The sequence below is a fragment of the Alnus glutinosa genome, chromosome 5, assembly GCF_958979055.1.
Source record: "Alnus glutinosa chromosome 5, dhAlnGlut1.1, whole genome shotgun sequence".
Lineage (NCBI taxonomy): Eukaryota > Viridiplantae > Streptophyta > Magnoliopsida > Fagales > Betulaceae > Alnus > Alnus glutinosa.
The window spans coordinates 30,316,150-30,337,767 of NC_084890.1; the positions used below are offsets into that span (position 1 = coordinate 30,316,150).

The following is a 21,618-nucleotide window of genomic DNA, read 5'->3' on the forward strand; positions in this document are numbered from 1 at the left end:
CACCCGACATGACGTAATGCCATGAATCTTGAATTTGATGCCCTTCTCTGCAACGGTATTTGGACTCTTGTTCCTCCCACCTCTGACATGAACATTGTTGGTTGCAAATGGGTATTCTGCCTCAAACGCAAAGCTGATGGCTTCATTGATCGTCAGTTGTCAAGCCTACTACCATTTGCTGGTTCTCTCACTTGCCATCTCCGCCGGCTAGCCCATCCGCTAGATTGATGTCCAGAATGCCTTCTTACATGGATGACTCTCCAAAGATGTGCACATGATTTAGCCCCTCGGCTTCATTCATCCCCAGTTTCCTAATCATATCTGCAAGATCCACAAAGCGCTCTATGGCTTAAAACAAGCCCCTCGTGCCTGGTTCTCTCGTCTTAGTGATCACCTCCTAGAACTAGGATCATCAGCTCTTGATCTTACCCCTCATTGTTTATTCGTCACACACCTCAAGAGACTACTTTTGTCCTCATCTATGTTGATGACATCCTTATCACAAGTTCTCTTCCTCAAGGCACTGCCACTCTGCTACATCAAGGACTTAGGCCCCCTTCACTACTTCCTTGGTATGGAAGCCCACCACCACTCCAGATGGACTTATTCTATCACAACAACGCTACATCCTTTATCTTCTTCAAAAGAGCAACATGTCCAAAGCCAAACCAGTCAAGACTCCTATGTCCACAGCACATGCTTTCTCACTAGTCTCCGATGACCCTCTAGATCCCTCCCCCTACCACAGCCTTGTGGCGCCTTGCAATATTTGTCACTCACCCGCCCAAATATCTCCTTCGCTGTCAACAAAGTCTCTCAATTCATGCATTGACCCACTTCCCTAAACCTGCAAGCAGTCAAACGTATCCTAAGGTACCTCAAATCCACTATCTCTTATGGCCTACTCCTTCGCCTATCCTCATCCCAAACCCTCCAAGCCTACTCAGACGCTGACTAGGCAAGCTGCCCCAAAATCTTCTGGTGGTTTTTGTGTTTTTCTGGGCTCAAATCTCATTTCTTGGTCCTCCTACAAACAACGGACAGTCGCCCGCTCCAGCACTTAATTCGAATACCGCTGAACTCATTTGGCTCCAATCTATGTTGCGCGACCTTGGCTTTTACCTCCCCTCCCCACTCACCCTATGGTGTGACAACATTAAGGCAACCTACTTCTTCGCCAATCCCGCCTTCCATGCTCGTACCAAACATATCGAAATTGATTTTCACTTCGTTCGTGACAAAGTCGCTTCCAAAACCTTGATTGTCCGATTCATCTCCAACAAAGATAACCTGGCCGACATTTTTACCAAACCCATTGCCTCACCATATGTTACGTGTCTACACCCGGAGAAAGAATAGCCAATTAGAACTAGGTCTCTTGTTAGAGAAGGTAAGAGTCGTATTGTCTCTTTAAGAAAATAATGAATTTATAATAAGGTACGAGTCGTTTTGTCTCTTTAGGAGGATAATGGATTTATTATCCAAATAAAGGAGACTTGCTCATAAAACAATATCTCCAATAGGAAAATAAAGAATTTGTCTCCCTTAAGAATTATATTTATTATTTACGTTATTTTCGTTCTTACTATGTAATTTTCTATTTAAACGTGAGAATTGATCAAAAAAAATATGAGAAGTTTAATATTCAATTCTAACTGTTGTTTTAGAATGTTTAAGATTCCTCGAATTACCCTAAAATTAGGAGGCCTAGGATTCTTCGAATTATCCTACCAAAATTTATCGTTTTTGTTTATTTTTCATCCTTTGTTACATAAGCCCGTAACACCATACTTTTCCCTCATGCGCACCAAGCTCAACGTCGTGTCCCCTATGTCTCGCTTGCGGGGGCGTAATGAACCATCTACGGAGACACAACTCTACAAGCAACATTCTATACAAGACACAACTCAATTCTGTATTTCTATGTATTTTCTTCCCTTTTGTAATATGTCAAATACTTGTATAAATTGAAACCATCAATGAATGAAAATTCAGGCAATCCAATTCAATCATATTCTCACCTTTCTGTACTCCATATATTCCTGCTCTAACTATAGAAATGTTTTTTACAAAAATATTGACATTATATCAAGGCATCCCTGGTAAAATCTCTACTTGCTTGTGGACACCCAAGCTAATAATATTCACATAAACAATTGAAACTTCAGTTTCGTCTCCTTGATGGAGATAAGAATCTATCACTTAAAAGAATACCTACCGAGAGGAATGCTCACCCCCACTCAACAAGATCTTGATTCTGGTTTGATTTCACCAAAGTCGTGTCCAGATGTAGAGGAAGAGTAAAATGAATGGACTGTAGTTGAGTTTTGGATCTGACTTCCACTCGAACTGTGCTCTTGCCTTTGTTGATGGAGGTCTCTCATGGCCTTAAACCTCAAATCTTCACTGTAGGTGCTTGGTTCTGGGATCACTTCTGGAACGGTGATTCGCCCTTCGAGCATGCCTACAACCTCGGACATCGTAGGCCTAAGTGATGAGGAAGCATTTGTGCACAACAGAGCTACTTTAACCATAATTTCTGCTTCCTTTTGGTTGACCTCAGACCCCAACCTCTCATCAATCAGCTTCATAAAGTTTCCAGTTTGTTGCAATTGACAAGCCTGCGACAAAAACTATTTAATTACTATCATGCAAATGTTCCTCTTAGCTTATGATCAAAGTAACAAGTAAGCATAAGCATTAACAACGGATGTGTAACAGATTAAACCGGAAGAGGAGTTATAAAGTACCCGATCCAAAAGACAAACACAATTGTCACTCGGCACATAGTTACTATTGTTCTTTCCACTCAGAATTTCTAAGGCCACAACTCCAAAACTGTAAACATCTGCTTTGTAGGTCAGATAACCCCATAATGCATATTCCGGTGCCATATATCCTCTGCAAACCAAAATCTAAACGTCTAGTAATTCAACACCAAAAGTATAAATTTTTTGCAAATATCATGTATGTAACTATGACAACTATAAATTAAATAACTATTGAGTTTTATTATATAAGTAAACGAACATTGTTCCAGCGACTCGGGTACTAATGTGAGTTTTCTCCTCTTCATCAAGCTTAGCCAATCCAAAGTCAGATATTTTAGGGTTCATGTCTCCATCCAACAACACATTAGTTGCTTTAATGTCTCTGTGAACAATCTTGAGTACTGATTCTTCATGGAGAAAAGCTAGACCTCTTGCTATCCCAATACAGATCTTAAGCCTCGTAGGCCAATCCAATTTAAGCTGGCTGTTTTCTGGACCTACAAAAACAAGAAAACACTGCTACCAACTCAAATCTTTACTTTATAGTTTTTCAGAAAAGTAATGAAATAATTATAAGGGCACAAAACATGAGACACAACCCAAGAACACAGGAAACATACAAGGAGAAACTAAAAAACTAAAATAAAACTCCATAGAACTATCGAACCAGAAAATCAAGAAAAGAATAGTACATATCTTATTATTTTTAGTAGCATCCACAGCTAAACAAAATGGCATAATACTCACCAAATAGAGCACGAGCAAGGCTATTATTTTCCATATACTCATACACCAATAATAATTGATCCCCTTCAATACAACATCCATGAAGCTTCACAAGATTTGGGTGTTGCAAACAAGAAATAATGCCCATCTCATTTAAAAATTCACGATTTCCTTGCTTCGATTTAGATGAGAGCTGCTTAACTGCTATGACAGTACCATCAGGTAATTGACCCTGAACGGTTGCACCCAACATTTATTCAGATGAGAACAAAAATCCATACTCAAATGGGATAAGTCAAGTCAAGAGTTTGTTGCAGTACCTTGAACACCGGACCAAACCCACCTTCTCCAACCTTGTTGGCAGAATCAAAGTCACTAGTAGCAGCTTTTATTTGTTTTAAGGTAAAACTACCTGTCTGCAACTCTGGCCCTTGAACATCTGTCCAAGGAGGCACATGCGAACCAGTAAGCCAAGGAATTTAGTTTTCTTGTAAGTACTAGCTTGATATACACTAAAGAAAGATGATGTGCTCATATGAAAATTTAATGTGCAATGACCGCAGTGAGTATGACTACCAACTTTCTTATTCTTCTAAATATCATTATCATAATTAATTTCTATCACATTCTAAAATTGTACATCTTCGTACACCAAAGCTCATCATTAAGAAGCAACAATTCAACCGCTTCTCATAACATAAGATTGCGATGCTTAAGAAGTAAAAGAGAAATATGCTCTCACGATTTAGCTCAACAAAATCTCCTTCAGGAAAATAAATAGTTCTACTTAACTCATATGCCCTCCCATTAGAGTAAACTAACACTGCATAATTAATATTTGAAAACCATACTTAACATATTATTGCAACAAATATTCCATGACATATCAAAACACGTCTACAAGTAAATTAATTAAAGCGTAGATATTGCTAATAAGCCTACACCTGACAATATATTAGGTATCTGAATTTAATTATGCACACCTGCATACATTTCTCTAGCAACTGAAGATCAGTGAACCACAATTAAAGAAGTTCAAAAGTCAAGAAAACCTACTCTTTGTGCATCATTTACTCATTAAAATTGACTACGTAGAGGCAATTAAGTCAATTTCAGAATCAGCCAATTTTTTTTTTTTTTTTTTTTAAATAAGTAATTTGAGAATCAAGCAGTTGATAGAGCCTGTACCTGTTTTTCTCCCTCTTTTCCTCCACAAACAGCCTTTCCACCAAAGGATTCCCACTAAAAAGAGTAGTAAGCATACTGCTCCAATTGCAACTCCAACAATGATATGAACGGTTTGCTTGGTTCCACCATTTGGACAAAGCTTAAAATCTGCCCAAAGCCAAAAACAAAATAAATCAATTATGTTTTCTAAGGACTTATAGTTGACAAGACAAGAAAGCTTGGCAAGATATATATTAACTGAATAAAGTAAACATAAACATGGATTGTAACAACGAATATGATGCAATCAAATAATAAAAAGGAATAAAAGAAAAGATATGGGCTACTTCGAGAGAGCCGTGATCTCCAATGGCTACTTCGAGAGAGCCTTGATCTCCAAAACAACTAAAAAGGTCTAGGTTTTCATAATATTCAGCATGCCTATTCCTTGAGTAGGATTACACTTAAATAGATGACGGCTAGGTCATAAAACATAACCATTAGGTCTAGTCGTCATAACACAATGCAAAAAAATAAACTAAGAAGGAAATAACTAATGAAAAATACATTCCTTATTAAACTAAATACTTAAGGAAATAAAATATGAAGAATTAAATTCCTTATTCTAGCTGGCTTGGGGTTGCTTGGTGGCTACGGTAGTGCCACCTAACCCTAGGAAAATCTGAACGTATCATCCCTCTCCCCTAACATCTTCCTTGTCCCCAAGGAAGAACTCCGGAAATTGCTCCCTCAATCATTGGTGCTGCCGGGACCGAATAATCAGCCTTGTGGCGTTTCTGCACTCACTCCTGAGGCTCGGGTCCTTTCTTTTTCCTCATCTCAGGTTGATTAGCCCCCGCATAGCTTTTAGTATTTCTTGCAGCACGCGGAACTAGAGCTTCTTCAGCATGGACCACCGCGTCTGGTTTTATCCAATGACTCCAAAAGCTCCCATCATCTTCAGCACAAAAATTGGCAACTTCTTCTTCTTCTTCTTTCTCTTCCTGAACCAAGCAAAAACAAAAGCTCTCTTCTTTACCTCTCTCGCACCACAGTGAACACGAGTGACTCCTAGAGGCCTGGAGGCGCGGCGTGAGTTGATGACAACGCGTTTGGAAGGTTGGGTCCAGTGCCTTCTACATTTACGGCCGAGGTGGGCTGATTTGTGGCCGATCGACGGTGGTTTGGTGGGACGCTGGTGTGGATGGATTTTTGTTGCTTTGACCGTTCTTTTCTTCCTCTTTTTTGAGATGGTGGCAGCCGGTGAGGTTAGGTGTTATGTGTGAGGCTTGGCTTGCCGGAGAGGTGCGTGGTGGAGAAAAGCTTTCAATTCTTTTCCTAATCTCCTCCATCCGTTTGCTCGCTTCTTCTTTGTACGTAAGGAATTCTGACCGCAGCTTTTCCCACCTTGCTCGTTCTTCTTCATTCCGAAAAAATGGGGAAAACATGGTGATGGTGTGGATCGGAGATTGTTGTAGAAAACAATCAACCTTCGCTCCGATACCACTTGATGCAATCAAATAATAAAAAGGAATAAAAGAAAAGATACGGGCTACTTCGAGAGAGCCGTGATCTTCCAATGGCTACTTCGAGAGAGCCTTGATCTCCAGAACAACTAAAAAGGTCTAGGTTTTCATAATATTCAGCATGCTTATTCCTTGAGTAGGATTACACTTAAATAGATGACGGCTAGGTCATAAAACATAACCATTAGGTCTAGCCGTCATAACACAATGCAGGAAAATAAGCTAAGAAGGAAATAACTAATGGAAAATACATTTTTTATTAAACTAAATACTTAAGAAAATACAATATGGAGAATTAAATTCCTTATTCCAGCTGGCTTGGGGTTGCTTGGTGGCTACAGTAGTGCCACCTAGCCCTAGGAAAATCTGAACGTATCAGAATATTACCTGTTAATTACTCAGAAAATAGAATTAGGCGCGAAGGGAGAGGAAGGAGTTGGTGGGGGAGTGGGGGGGAGGGGATAATTCCCACAATTGAAAGCTAGGACTTTACATGAATTATTAGAAGAAGAAAAAAGCAAAAGAAAAAAGGGATCAGAATGCTGCACTATCCTAATCACAACAATTACTAAATTGCAATTTAATTTTATCCTTTGACAATGAATACAATCGTTTGTGAGCAATAAGGAAGCCAAAATATTCAGTTCCAAAAGTATTAACTATTTAAGCTTCAAAATTTTTTGACGATCCGAAATAATTTTATAGCAAGGATAATGTGACAGACTAAAACTAAATCAAGACACTGCATTTCTTATAAGATTTATGTATGATTTAAAAAACAATAAAGATCATAGAATTGAATTCATACGATTTGACTTCAAAAAAGCAGTTGAAATTTCTCTTTATGCTTTTCTATATTGTTCTGGATTGTGCATTTATTAGCCAAAGGAAAACTGGAAGGAATTTCATATCATGCAACTCAATCTCTATGACATTTTCCTTGTCCAATGAGCAAACCTAATGATTCCATGTGGAGCCAACAGCATCTATAATACAACAGAGGACATTCAAGGATTTTAAAACACTGATACGCTGGATTATATGGATTGTAGAGGTGTTGTACTAAGTGCTAAATTTCACATTGAGTGTGTACTCAGAAGAACTCAACTATATAAATGATGATATAAGAGACCTTAAAGTGACTAGTCCTTATGATATTATGCAAATGTGACTATCACATCTTTGGGTCGTCACAAAGAGTCTTTCCACAAAAGGATTCCAATAATTATTCTGTTGCTGAAAATCATGTCTTGATTTGAAGACACATCAAGTAGTGGTGAACTTAGAGGGAAACCCATAAAGAGGGTGTATGTCCCTATTACTTGTAAATTAGCATGTGCAAGAACATATAGTATCTCAAGGGAAAGTAATATGACAAAGAAAATATTCACACATAACTCACCAGAAACCACAGAAACAGCTGATATAATGGGACCATAAACTCCTCTATCAGGGATTCTCGTTGTCCCTTTACCAGCCCAATAGAATCGGATCTCTAAGACATTTTTTGACACACTGACATTGGACACAGGCTTGACTAGTGGCTTTTGAGCAACACCAGTGTAATCTTCAATATTGAAATCTTTCCACACTAGTCTTTCCTGTGGCAAAGAAGTCTAATTAAACTTTAATTGGCAACTTCAAAGATACATATTTACAATCATTGTGGCTCATTACCTGAACATAGATATCAAATACACGCTTCCCAAGACTGCTATATGTTTCGTCATTTGTTAACTGTATCTCTGCAAAGTGGAGATTTACAGTGTAGTTTCCATTCTCCAAGCAATAATGGAAATAAGTAAGCGATATAGGAGATACACGTGCTGTCCCATACAATTCAGTGACATTTGATGATGAGAGAGATACAGTATAACGTGTATTCTGGAAATCGTTATCATCCATAAAGTCTCCAGTGCTGCTAAATCCCCAGTAACTATTGTCACGGATAAAGAATTTTGCAGTGCCACCTTCAGCATCTGCATCTCCTTCATACATAACAGTTGCTTTATCTTCCTTGAAGGCTACATCATTTCCACCAGAATTAACATGCCAACAATTTGAATCTGCCAGGAAACAACATAGAAAGAGAATCTATGTGAGAGCAAGATGTATGGTAACCACAAAGCAACGTAGAGAGCTCATCATTTTATACAGCTCAATTTTTTATTATTTAAATTTGGTGTAATTAGATATCAATATATACCTATACAAAATTACAATCTTTTGTTAAACTCTTTTCATAACTACGTTAAAGCAAGCTAGCATAACAACTATCATTCACTTTTAATTCAATCTTTTCTCTCCTTCCGAAGAACAAACATTTCGAAATAAATCACAATATTCTTAGGAAAACACAAATCTGATTAGGAGAAATGCAAGCTAGAAATGGTGCAGCCCAAGCGCCGAGAGGTATACAAGAGAAGCAGATATCAACATGTATTCGTACACAATCATTGTCTTCTGTCATATTCTTAAGTGATCATAGCATTTGGAAACTTCTTTAACCTAAGCTACCATAGCAACTATCATCCACATTAATTTAAAGGATTTCTCTCCTCTCTCCAACATTAACCCTATAGAAAATAAACCACCATATTCTGGTAACATTGTTGACCTTTACAAATTTATATTTTGCAAGATAATGCAAAACTGATTAAGAGAAATGCAAGCTATAAGGGTGCAACCCTAGAGCACGGGAGCTATACAAGAAGCACTAGAAAAGAAAAGAGTGAAAAGGATGAATTTACAAAAATTAAACGACATTGCAATCTTTCAAAGAGATCCAAGAAAAGAGCCATAATCAGCAAAGCAAGATAGATTGAGAGTCCACTGCCTTGAACACCCTATTGCTCCTCATTCCAAATTCACCATATCAAACAAAGAGGAACTGCTCACCATGCCATTAGACTCATCGCACTTTTAAATTCTTATATATAAGCTGCCAATATCTTTATCACTAATGCAGGCATTACCCAGTAAACTCATAAAAGACCATGGACCAAAAGTCCATGGCTACCAGACAATTGAAAAGCAATTGATTTGCTGTCGCCCATCTCTTCCCACATAAGAATAGTATATTAAATAGTCTCGTCTTTTTACCAAATTCTCCACCATACCTATGTGAATAAGAATTGCATTCCTGAAACAAATAATACCTTAAAGTCAGACATCACCTTAGACTCATGACCCTCAGCTTCCAACAGAACATCTTCACCAAAACTACTGTCAAACATTGTGAAACATATGAACTGGACCCTCAACTGATTCTGATTCTGATCTTAGCAAGAATGGACAACTCTTATTCCAATGCAATATCTTCCATCTAGCCCAGATACTTAGTCATTGTTGCACTCTTCTTGTGAACAAAGGAAATAAATCAGGGAGCAGGAAAACTTGAAGGAATTCCCACACAAACCTGACAGGAACCCGAGGATTTCTTTCATTGAAAATCAGAAAATAAAAGGGATAAATCGATCACTTCGAAGGGATCAAGCCTCCAAATGATCACTTCGAGGAGATCAACCTCCAAATGCCTTAGGCAAAGTTGTATTTCTTTTCTATGAATTGGCCATATGGCATCTACAATCTTAAATAGAGAAGAATTATACTTATTTATAAATGCAGATTTGACAACATAAAAGGAAATCAAGGAAATAACGGCTATATCGGAAATAAAATCAGAACATTAATGAAGTGTAATCACGGAATAAATAGAAAATATTGAATTTCTTGACATTCCCCGGTCCTTCAAAACAACCTTGTCCTCGGGATTGATTATTAATAAAACATGTCACCAATCCCGTCCTAAATCCCATGTGGCTACCATGTCCTTGTTAAAGGTAGTGTCTCAGGAATGGAACACGATAGAAGAGAAACAAAAGAAAACATTTTAATATTGCCCATTTTATGAAGAGAACCATAGAAGAATTTTAAATCATTATTACCCTTCCGAGACATTACGTAGTTAACCCTCACAATTTGGAGCAAAAACTTCTTTGTTAGACTTTGTCGAATCGATTCCTTTCCAATAAAGCCTTGTCAAACCTGATCATGACTTGTTTCTTTATCAGATTATAGAGACAGTATCTCAACTAGTTCTTTATCTATTGTGCACCTCGCACTCATAAAGGATAACAATTAATCATCCTTGTCCATCATGGGATTCATGATCTCTTAAGTATTAGAACAATTATCAATATTTGAAAGAACTGAAAATTTTGATGAAATGAATTCCAACTACAAAACTTTTACCTTTCTCACAAATGACTCGTTCGTGGTAGGAGGTTTGCAAGCCGGGCTAGAAGATGAGCTACCTTTGCCAGACGTTGGTTTGTCTTTCACGTTAATTATTTGGCGGTTTCCCTCCCTAAGTCTCTCCTCCTTTCTCCTTGAAAATGAAAGGATCGGGATCTGTAGGTCTTAAATTCAAGTTGAATGTCCGAGTGAAGACCCTCAATAAATGTCTTTATCAACCACCTTTCTGTCCAGTTATGAGCGAGATTAGATAACTACTCAAAATGATTTTGGTATTCCTCAATTGTTGATGTTTGCCGAATTTTTGCCAACTCAACATCAATGTTTTCAAACTTATAAGAACCAAATCAATGAACTTCCATCTCTATACGCAAAAATCCTTGATCATGACTGTTAGGAAGACGTTCTCCTAGTGGAATCCAGCACGTAATTGATCCATAATTTTGTTCTTCATTCTGTTTGCCGAGCGCTTGATTGATGTAGTCACTAATGAACTCCTTCAGCTACTCAAAGATTTTTGAATCAAACCTCAACTCGAGTGGGACCTCCTCTTGTTGGTGAGAATTGCTAGTAGAAGCCATGGTGTATTCCCTCTTAAGTTTGAATTGATACTTAAGGCATAAAACCTTCTTATTCTTCTTCTTTTTATTTTTTTTGCCCTTCAAAGGGTTGAGCCTAACCTTGGATTGCTGTAATTTCGAGTTAGGGACTGATTTGTTATCATACCAAACAACTACCAGAAAAGAAGCTAAATCAAACTATACTATTCTGAGACTGGAATTAGGATATCCTATTGTCACAATAGGACACCCCAATATGTGCATCCAAATAGAAACTTTCCTAAACCAAAATAAGAACTAAGGTTCACCCGTAGCCAAACACCCTTCTTCTTCCTCCTACACCTCAAGCACAGGCCACCACTTTGAGCCATGCGCGGCCATCACCCGGCAACACCACCTCTTCACATGGCTAGCCACCACGCACAGTCACCTCTGCCTCGCACAACTCCACCGCGCACAGTCCCCTTAGCACAACGGCTGCTTCACTAATCACCTTTTGCACCACGCACCGCTTCTACCTCGCAGGGCCAACACTTTGCACAACCACCATGTACAGCCCACCACACATCACTAAGCACAGTACATGCTCCACCCGCACCACCACAGCACCACTTTGCACTGCCACCTCGCACAACACACCACCACCGGCACTCACCGACAGACCTATTGCATGGTTTAGATCACAAAACACCCGACAATCACCACCCACAGTAGCTCCGACAGCAACCCAAGCTACCACTGGCAATACTCCTGCAGCACTTCGAGGACCCCCAAACACAGTTCAACGACGGCAGAGCAACAATCCACTCATGGACACAGCCGCTGTTGAGTTTTGGCTATGGTGGTTTTTCTTTATGGGTAACGAAAAAATAAAAGAAAGAAGAAAAATCGAGAATCTCTAATACCAAATGATAGGAACCCGTGGGTTTATGTCATTGAAAATCAGAAAATAAAAGGGACAAATCGACCATTTTGAGGGGATCGAGCCTCCAAATGATCACTTTGAGGGGATCAATCTCCAAATGCCATAGCCAAAGTTGTATTTTGTTTCTATGAATTGACCATACGCATCTATAATCTTAAATAGCGAAGAGTTACACTTATTTTGAAAATAAAAATATATGCAGATTTGACAACATAAGGAAATCAAGGAAATAATGACCATAACAGAAATGAAATCAAGACATCAATGTGTAATCATGGAATAAATAGGAAAATTGGGTTTCTTAACAAACCATCCAGTAAGATCTTTTCATGCTTCAATTTAATGCAAATATGCCATGCAAAAACATCTGATTCATTCCTATTGTATTTCCGAAACCACCAAAATGTGAGCTCCAGAAAGTAAGAGTGGTCCAACCTCCCCCCATTTCAGAACTCACCAGCCTCCTCCATATGCTAACTTTTTCCACCACAAACTTATGCAAACACTACCCAACCCTCCAATTAGGAAATCCACCACTCTAGCAGATCTTGTGGAGTTTAAGGTAATGAAGGCTTTCAAAGCTCATAATATGCTCTTTTTGGCATTCTGAACTGAAGAAGCAAAAGTTCAAACTCAATCATCACTCCTCTTTTTCTTTTCCTTTAATTGAAGGCCTTATTGTATGTGGAAAACTCTTTCGTTTTGCTATCATAACTTTCTTTTCCAGGGTCAGCCAAGACTTCCTTAAGCAGTTTAATATAACTAACTAAAATTTTTCGTATGTATATATCCATAAATGAAGGCAAATTATCATATTTTCACATGAGAGGTAAGAAAGAATTTCCAAAATAAATTTGGTGAAACTCCAGAATAATTTCATAGCAGTCAATAATGTTGGAACTCCAGAAATGTATCCTTACATTGTGGACAATTGAAATTCTTCAAGCAACGAGGATGTTGCCTTCTGCAAAGAATGAGTAACAAAAGAATATGTTAGTAGAAAATGCACACCATTCATATTAAACTTTGTTCTCATTTTGTAGTAGCTTGAAAACTTATAACAGGACTAAAGAAGCCAGCTAAAAAATGAATGAAAAGAAAGGGTATCTTACAAGTTATCCTTGTTTAAGGAGCTTCGAAACAAGTTGAGGTTTAAATTCCTAATTGAACAATAGAAGGTGCAAGAAACATAAATTTTAAAGGCATATCAAACTGGAAAGTATACATAAACAATTAGTATACGAGTTGACTGACAGGTTTTCTCGACAAGCCGGTTGCTCAGGACCTTGCCATGTAAAGTTATTGTATGAAAGATCACTGCATCCATGCATTGGGGAAAAAAAAATGTCAATTTTTTTTAATTAGAAAATGAAAAAGAAATTTAACAAAAAAAGGAAAAAAAAAAAAAACAAACAAAGGCTGATATGAATTTAAAAGTAACAGCATTTAGTATTTCAAAAACATTTGAACCTGAAAAGCATGTTTTATAATTGCATGTCATTTTCTTGAAAACAACTAAATCTATCACTAATACAGTAATCTGTTAACATCCAGAAAATAGAAGCAACTTCGACAATGATAATAGGAGAATTTCGCAAAGATCAGAACTTAGGAAATTCAAGTATATGCTGAAAAGCCCTGACACTATAAGCTGTGAGGTTCGATACGGAAGTTGTTCAGTCCTGCAGATAGGCAATAACGGGACAGCTGAACTGGATATTGAATTTGTTTCTTGCTTCTGAAAGTATTATGGAAATAGTAGTCTAGTGCATGTAGTGGCTCTCAATTCAACAGGCAAAACAATCAAATTATAAAAAATTAAAAAAAATTAAAAAAAAAAAATTGGGAAAATTCTATCTTTAATTCAAAAACATACATTAAAAAGGAAGACTACCAAATAGAAATAGTGCATCTATGAGCTTAATAAGATAAGCAAAAGATGCATATTTCATTAATTCAAAAGGAGAATAGCAAACTCCACCCTTATAAATGGTTAGGGCCAATGTCCCTCAAATTGTTATCTCCCTGTATTTCATAGTTAATGTTTAAGATGGAGAACGATTTTGGATACAACACAAGGGCACGAAGGAAAAGGTGGATTGCAAATATATCAAAAAGATGAAACTAAACAGAAAGCATCCCAGATAAGAAACATACATATTACTTCCTTCTGTCAAGATTGAATCCGGTACATTTCCACTTAGCAAGTTGCGAGTTAAAAAGCTAACAGAAGCAACATCAAATGTTTAGTATGCATTAAAAATACTAGAATGCAAAAGCAATTGAACAAATCCTGTCAGAAATCTATGGTTGCATTTGGTAAGAGATACATGACATGGTTCTGCACTAGATAGCAAGTTTGACTATTAAAAAAATGGGGTGCATGCGTGCAGTTGTGCGTTCAGGTGTTTGTGTCTATATAAATCAAGTCCTCTAGACTTGGAAATGATATTAAAGTATGTTACTGATAAAAGTCAAAATATACAATCAATTACAGCCTCTATTTCGATATACTTACAGGAACTTCAGGCGCTCTAAGTTGGCATTGGTGGGAATCCCCCCAACCAAATTGTTGAAACTGACATCCCTACAACAATCACAAAGAGACAAGATAATCAATATCCAAACTTGGAACAATTTAGAACCTGTTATGTTGCATTCAAAATTTTACAGTTTGATAAGATAACCTTAGTTAATAAGGCATCATTCACTTAGAATTACTAGAAGCTATTTCGCTCATGAAAGAAAACATTGCTTCTATCAATATGCTATGTTTTCTAGTAATTTGTTACCATCCAGATAGGAGCAAAGCAGACACCAATTATAATAAAAGAATTGAAAAATGATAGCAGCAAAGAATTTGGGCAACATATTTATGCTAACTGGTCCCAAGGTATACATCAATCGGCTGGGAACCATGCCTCATGAAGCGGAGATCACTAGTTCGAATCTCACATTTCCCTCTCCCCTTAAGGCCAATTACTTATCAAAAAAAAATATGGTAACTAGTAAATTGACATGTCACAACTTCCTGCATCTTATAGGTCTCTGTTGTTTCAATTTTATTGGTTGGTCAATTTTGTGTACCAAAAACTTACAGGTGTGCACACAAGTGCACATCCATATGTTGTGTAATCATAATAAGTATGTTCGTAAGTGTGTCTATAAATTAATTTGTTCTCAATGATGTCTTCAGTTTCTGTAATTTGGTTTCTTAAGGAGAGTGCAATATTCATAGTTTGTGAAGCCAGATTGTTTCTTATTATATCGATCTTTGTAATAGATTTAGAACTTTTTCTACATCATCATTCAAACTATTTTCTTTTCTTTTTTTATAAGTAAGAATTCAATAAAAAGTGCAGAGGGGCACAACCCTAGTAAATAGGAAGTATACAAAAGTGCCTCTAATCAGAGGAAAAAAACGAGTAAGAAAGTAAAAAATCAGCGAACGACATATTACCCGAACTATGCGCCGACACCCAAAGATATAACATATTAAGCACATTCAAACTATTTTCTACACGTTTACTTTTATTTGAGGTCTTTCACACTAATTTTAAAGTTGATATATTGCTTTTCTTCCTTGTATGAACTTTTACAATGTTTTTTTGCTAGTCTAATTGTTTTGGTGATGAAATCATTACAAGCTTGAAGCAAATGCCAATTGTTAGAATCCGTAAGGGTTTACAAACATTTTGGACCTGTTTGGTTCTTTTTTAAAGCTCACAAAACAAAAAACAGTGCAAAAGGCACTACAAAACATGTTTTGAATTGAAAAACTGTTTTCGGAAAATTACTTTTGAAAATAGTCTATTTTCAGAAAGCATAAAAAAGGTTTCTTGGAACTGTTTTCTATTTTCAGTTTAGGAAAAATAACACCGTTGGAAACATCTTGTTATCAGCTTTCTTTTGTTCTTTGAAAACAATTTCCTAAAAGTACTCTTTGAAAACACAACCAAATAGGCCCTTAGAATTCTCTCAGTCCTAAGAATTTTTCAAGTAGTGCAAATTAAACCTTGCTTGACTTTCATGCATCTGCCCAAGATTTATCATTGAATGGACGCAAAATATTTGTGGAGTTAACAGCACTTTTACATTTGAACAAGGATAACATTTTATAAGTAAAAATAACATCAAAGTAATCTACCCTTACGTGAAGAAAAGCTAGATTTTTCTTTTCAGTTAACTGTCCCCCATCTTTGTTGTTCATTGCAACAAAAACATTTTTTTTGTAGCTTCAAATACCATCCAAATCAAAGGCATTCTGAAGGCATCACACACACACACACACACACACACACACACACACACACACACTATACATATATATATGATTATCGAATTCAAGCTAGTAAACAGCATACTCCAATATGTCACATGCTTTACTTACAACATTTCCAGATTCTTCATTGTCCAGATGTATGGAGGGATCTCCCCAAAAATCTTACAATTTCTCAAAACCCTAAAATACATAACTGAATTGTATCACATAAAGCATCATCAAAATCGAATATATATTTGACAATGTAAGCACTAAACATACAATCTTACTAGGCCAGACATGTTTATCAACGTAGGAAAATCCTGATTTGGCCCATCTATATCACTAATCCTCCTGTTTCAAAGATGCCACATGAGCCAAAACTGTTGATTGAATATACCAAAAAATCAAGTTGCATCCTATCAAGCAACTGGATGAATGTAAGAAGGTTTTTTACTCACAACTCTTTTAAATTACTCAGAAGAGATATATTTGGTGGGATGGGTCCTTCCAGTCCACTTGCATGCATTTCTCTTCAAGAATTTTTAAATTTGAATGAGAATAACTACTAGAAAATATAGATAAAAATAAAAAATAAAGGCTTATCTGCTATGGAGACTCAAAAAACACTTGAGATCTCTTGAAAAAAAAAGGATCTTACAATCTTGTCAGTTGCTTCCAATTCTGTATGAAATCAGGTATTGTTCCTATGAAGTTGTTATCATTTATCCTACTGCATTGTGCAATAAATTGATGTTCATCAGCAAAATATTTATATTTATGCTTTAAAGGAGGGGTGAATTATGTCAACAGAGAAGCATATATAATAAATTCTCACAAATCTGTTAGACTTCCCAGCATGGCAAAAGTCATCGGCAAGTTTCCTGTCAAATTATTGGAGGATAGCATCCTGCAATAACAATATTGCAGCAATGAACCAACAAAATCCTTAAAAAATGAGTTAGCAAGAAAAATATTATAACCTACCAAAATGAAGAGATGAGATGTCTTACAAAGTCTGTAAATTGGTCAAATTGCCAAGCTCAGGAGGAACAATGCCAAAGAATTGGTTTGCTTCAAGGCTTCTGTTTGAAAAAAAAACAAAAACCAGAAAAGGAATATTGAGATTACTAAAAGAGCATAATAGAAACTCATGATTAAACCAATCCAAGAAATCACTATGGAGTGCAGGGGTATCAAAACGACCGTATAACAATTAAAAAACACGGAAAGTTTCAGAGGTTTGAGGTCATAGCAGTACAATTAACAAGAAAACCAGAGTCTTTCTACTTTATTTTTATTTTACAACTCAAGCCCACTCATGAAGACTTCAAACCAAAGTTCAAAACGTACAGGTATGTGAGACTGGTAATATTTCCCAATTCCTTTGGAATCTCCCCTGATAAGCGATTCCCAAGAACAGAGCTGCACATTACTTGCTGGTTAATTTAAGAGAAAAGCAGCTAAATCAAAACTTAATTAATATAAAATAGAAGAGCTCACATAAAAGTTAATCGCATTGAAGCCCATTCCAGTGGTATTGTCCCATTGAGATAGTTGTAAGCAAAATCACTAAAATGAGAGGACCAGTGTAAATTGAAAAATGCTGAAAAAATAGTCTTTATTAAATTCTAGTGAATTGTGTTAGACATTAGTGCTGTAAAATATTACCATCAAACTTGAAACTGAAGCATTTCAAAAAGATCTTACATTTCTCGAAGGTGAGGAAGCTTCACCAGTTGAGGCGGAAGCATGCCAGGAAGACTATAGAACTTGATCTCTCTATAATAAATGAGTTATTAGATAGTGAGTATAGGTAACGGCTTTCATGAGAAGTAGATCAATCATGATATGCTGTTCGCATTTTACAGTATATTACATATGTCATGGATGTTAAAAAGGCAGCTTTTGAAAATAATGTCTGGTGGCCTTCATTACAATGTATAGTCAACAAAAATTTTCACTAACCTGACAAACAAAATAAGACTAAACATATATAGATTCATAGATGAAGGCTTAGATGAGTTGACTGAAATTAATTAATAAAATAATTATATTTTTTGACAATCATACGAAGATGTAAAATCATGCATAAGATTGAAGATTTGACATAAAAATAATTAGTAACAAGATGAGGGAACTGTACATCTTTACGACATGACAGACGGTGTTGTTGCAATCACAACCAATGCTGCTCTCAGAATTTCTTGGTGGCTCTGGTGTCATCCCAACCATTTCAAGTTGGCAAGAATTACCATCAAACTTCCAATATGTTGAGCCCATGGTACTAGCTATTTGTTGGAGTACATCAACTACACAACATCCCCATCAATAAACATCACATGTCAAATCAGCGTTGTACAAGTGTGCTTATGAAAAAGAAATGGCAATCCAACTTCATTGCAACTAGTTTTGGCTACGTTAAGTGACAAATTTATATTACAAAGAACCAAGGAAAACAGTTATCTGCGCTTGAACAATATCATTTTTATTGCCTAAATTCAGATTCAAAACACTACAAGCTCAACTGTGTCCAGCAGTTTTAAATACCCAAGAAATTTTTGAACATTTTTGTCATTCTCAATCACATGACCTTGAAGCTTGAAGCAAAAAAAGTATAAATGAAAAAATCGGTTTAATTATCCAATTTAATTCCATATTTGTGAAGGAAAATATGAAAATTAACAACTTAATATGACATTCGACAATTCGATTAATGCATTAAAAAAAAAAAAAAAAAGGGAAACAAGAAAACAATCAGTTTTGCTAGAATTATGTGAATTTAGACCAATAAGCATGTGAGAATCACACTAATTAGCCCATCTAATTAGAGAGCACCAGAGAATCATGCCCTAGTGAAGCACCATAATCATAAATTTCAATGGGGAAACCCCCAATTTTCTGTTTGGTCACCAAATTATTCAATGAAAAAAAAGAAAAAAGAAAAAGAAAAAGATCAATGCATAGTACTTTCATATCTTACTATGAAAAATGATAAGCTAAGCCCAACTAGTCCAAACAGTTAATGGGTGACACCCAGTTTGACTAACTTCCCAAGATTCAAACTTTTCATTGCTTTTCCCCATCCTTACCAACTACAACGGAAGAGCAAGCTCGTACCTTCTTCTTGGGGTACCACTGCCTTTGCGAATCTCAGCAACCTGAAGTAACTCAATGCAAAAACCATGAACACGAAGCGATTCTTTGCCAGCATGGTCAAGAATTTGACAAAACTACTACAAAGTTGGCTCAAACTATCTTGGTTTTGCAAAAGCTGTACTTACGAGAATCAACCAATGTATGTAGTTGACATTTGACACTCAAATCCCACCACCCAGATGTGAAAATGGTTGTAACTAATGTTGTGGATTCTTTGGACTTTGGAATGCTCTGGGTTTGAACTTTCCTCTGTCTTTCTCTATAATTGAATAAGATGGCGGTTGTCCACAGTCAATATTTATAAATTGATATTATTGGATTATTATTAAATTATGTTGCCATTGACACAGAGAATATACATCTAATAAGGGTGTATTCAACATACTTTTTTTTTTTTTTTTTTTTTTTGTAGGTGTGTATTCAACATACTGGTTACAGCTATGAAGTGATTTAAAAAACAAAACAGTATGTATTAGTAAAAGGGTTTTCGACTTTTGAGTCCAAATTAATCATAAACAATGTACCCATTTTGTCAAATTTCAACAAAAGATGTATCAAAACAAAAACAAAAAAAAGTCGTCAATCGATGAGACATTCTAACAGATTAGCATCTCGAAAGGCTCATTAGTCAATGATACTTTTACTAATTAAAAAGCAAGATGATTAATTAGGCATTTTCTTTTTTAGGTAATTAGGCATATTTCAAACCTAACTGTTGACATTGCTCGGCTCCTCTAGCATCTTATTTTCACATTTTAATCACTCAAGATTTGGAATATGCTCCGAGTTTTGAACTTTAATTTCCTCTAGCTTTCTCTATAAATTAAACTATGATTGCTGGTGTCTACTCTCAAGTATTCCATAAGAGAATTATAAAAGTGATATTATTTAATTTCGATTTTTAAGCTATATTGCCATTCATTTATCTGGCAATTTTGACACAGAGATCATGCATCTAATAATTAAGTACTACACATACCATCTTTCTTTGGCTTGGTGATCAGCTGTGTGTTTTTGTTATCCCCAAGATCAAAGATTAAGGATGGGGAAGGAATAGAAAAAAAAAAATAAAAAAAATACACTACATATCATTTTGGCCTCTCCACTATGCATCATTTCATTTACCTCTGTTTTGTGCTGTTCATTTCATCCCTAACTACTACTATTGTTTACTAATTGTGTTTTTGTTTTGAATAAGATCAGTTTTTCTTCTTTTTAGATATACTCTCATGGGAGATTTATGGGATGGAGGTTAGTCAAGTATGAGGGGTTATCTTTCATGACCTTGATAGTTCGGTGTGGGGATTATCTAGTGGGGGACCCAACCTTGTGAATATGGGGGGGGCCAAATTGAAAAATAAATAAATAAATAAATTGGGGAGGCAAAACTAATTTGGAAAATTTTGGGGCTTGGGGGGCTAGGGCCCCACTGGCCCCTATGTAGGTCCGTCACTGAAGTTATTTCTTATGGTCGGTTTAAATAAATTTTTCTAGGATATTTGGCTATCATTGTCTTAAATCTAATCTGCTCGGAGCAAATTTGCTCCTTAACTATTTTTGTACATGGGTTAGCGAAAGATAAAAATTATAAATAACTCTTTATTTTAAGAATTTTATTTATATCTATGACTATATAACCTCATAGCATGTGGCTGTGACTTTACAGAGCTTTTTATGCTTTGTGATATAAGAGATTTATGTTCATAATCTTTGATCAATGAAATACTCAAATCTTTCGTTAAAAAAATAAAAAATAAAAAAGCATTACATATTGTATTCAACATTATTGTTTTGTTATAAATACGAAATGATTTGAAATGAATAATGCTAGAAGTATGACTTTTATCTTTTTTTTTTATTCCCTTAAAATTGATGTACCTTTTAAAATCATCATTAAATTTTATTAATTATTAAATGATAATTAGGGTTTTAGATTTTGGAATTCAAATTAATTTGAAAATGTAATCTAGTTATGGTCAAAAATTATTTATTTAGTTAATACTTTATAATAAATATTTACTTTAAATATCGATATAAATAAAAAATAATAAAATAATAAAAAAGGATGAGACGCATTAGCCAATGATTACTTTAACAGCTGTACTTAGGCATTTTTCAAACCTGATCACTGTTCACATTCCTCGTGATCAGCTAGCTAGCATCTTCTTTTGAATAATTAGGGAGAGGAATGAGACTTTTATGCCGAAAGCATGCTTTTGAATGCTTTTAGTTTTAGTTTTACGCCTTCTCTCGCAACCTTCACGTG

General features: G+C 35.9%; 1 protein-coding gene across 1 annotated transcript; it reads right to left on the minus strand.

Annotated features, from left to right (window-relative positions):
* Nucleotides 1-1,980: 1,980 nt before the first annotated feature.
* Nucleotides 1,981-19,622, minus strand: LOC133867980 (probable LRR receptor-like serine/threonine-protein kinase RFK1). Its single transcript, XM_062304763.1, has 24 exons — nt 19,314-19,622; nt 18,340-18,505; nt 17,904-17,975; nt 17,697-17,765; nt 17,547-17,618; nt 17,207-17,278; nt 17,032-17,103; nt 16,855-16,926; nt 16,655-16,726; nt 16,476-16,547; nt 16,323-16,394; nt 14,451-14,519; nt 14,090-14,155; nt 13,187-13,249; nt 13,045-13,092; nt 12,853-12,896; nt 7,868-8,256; nt 7,593-7,791; nt 4,686-4,832; nt 3,818-3,936; nt 3,519-3,729; nt 3,031-3,268; nt 2,751-2,901; nt 1,981-2,621 (listed from the first exon to the last, which is right to left on the minus strand). The coding sequence occupies exons 1-24, from the start codon at nt 19,405-19,407 to the stop codon at nt 2,241-2,243; spliced, it is 3,030 nt and encodes a 1,009-aa protein (XP_062160747.1). The 5' UTR covers nt 19,408-19,622; the 3' UTR covers nt 1,981-2,240.
* Between the last annotated feature and the right edge of the window lie 1,996 nt (nt 19,623-21,618).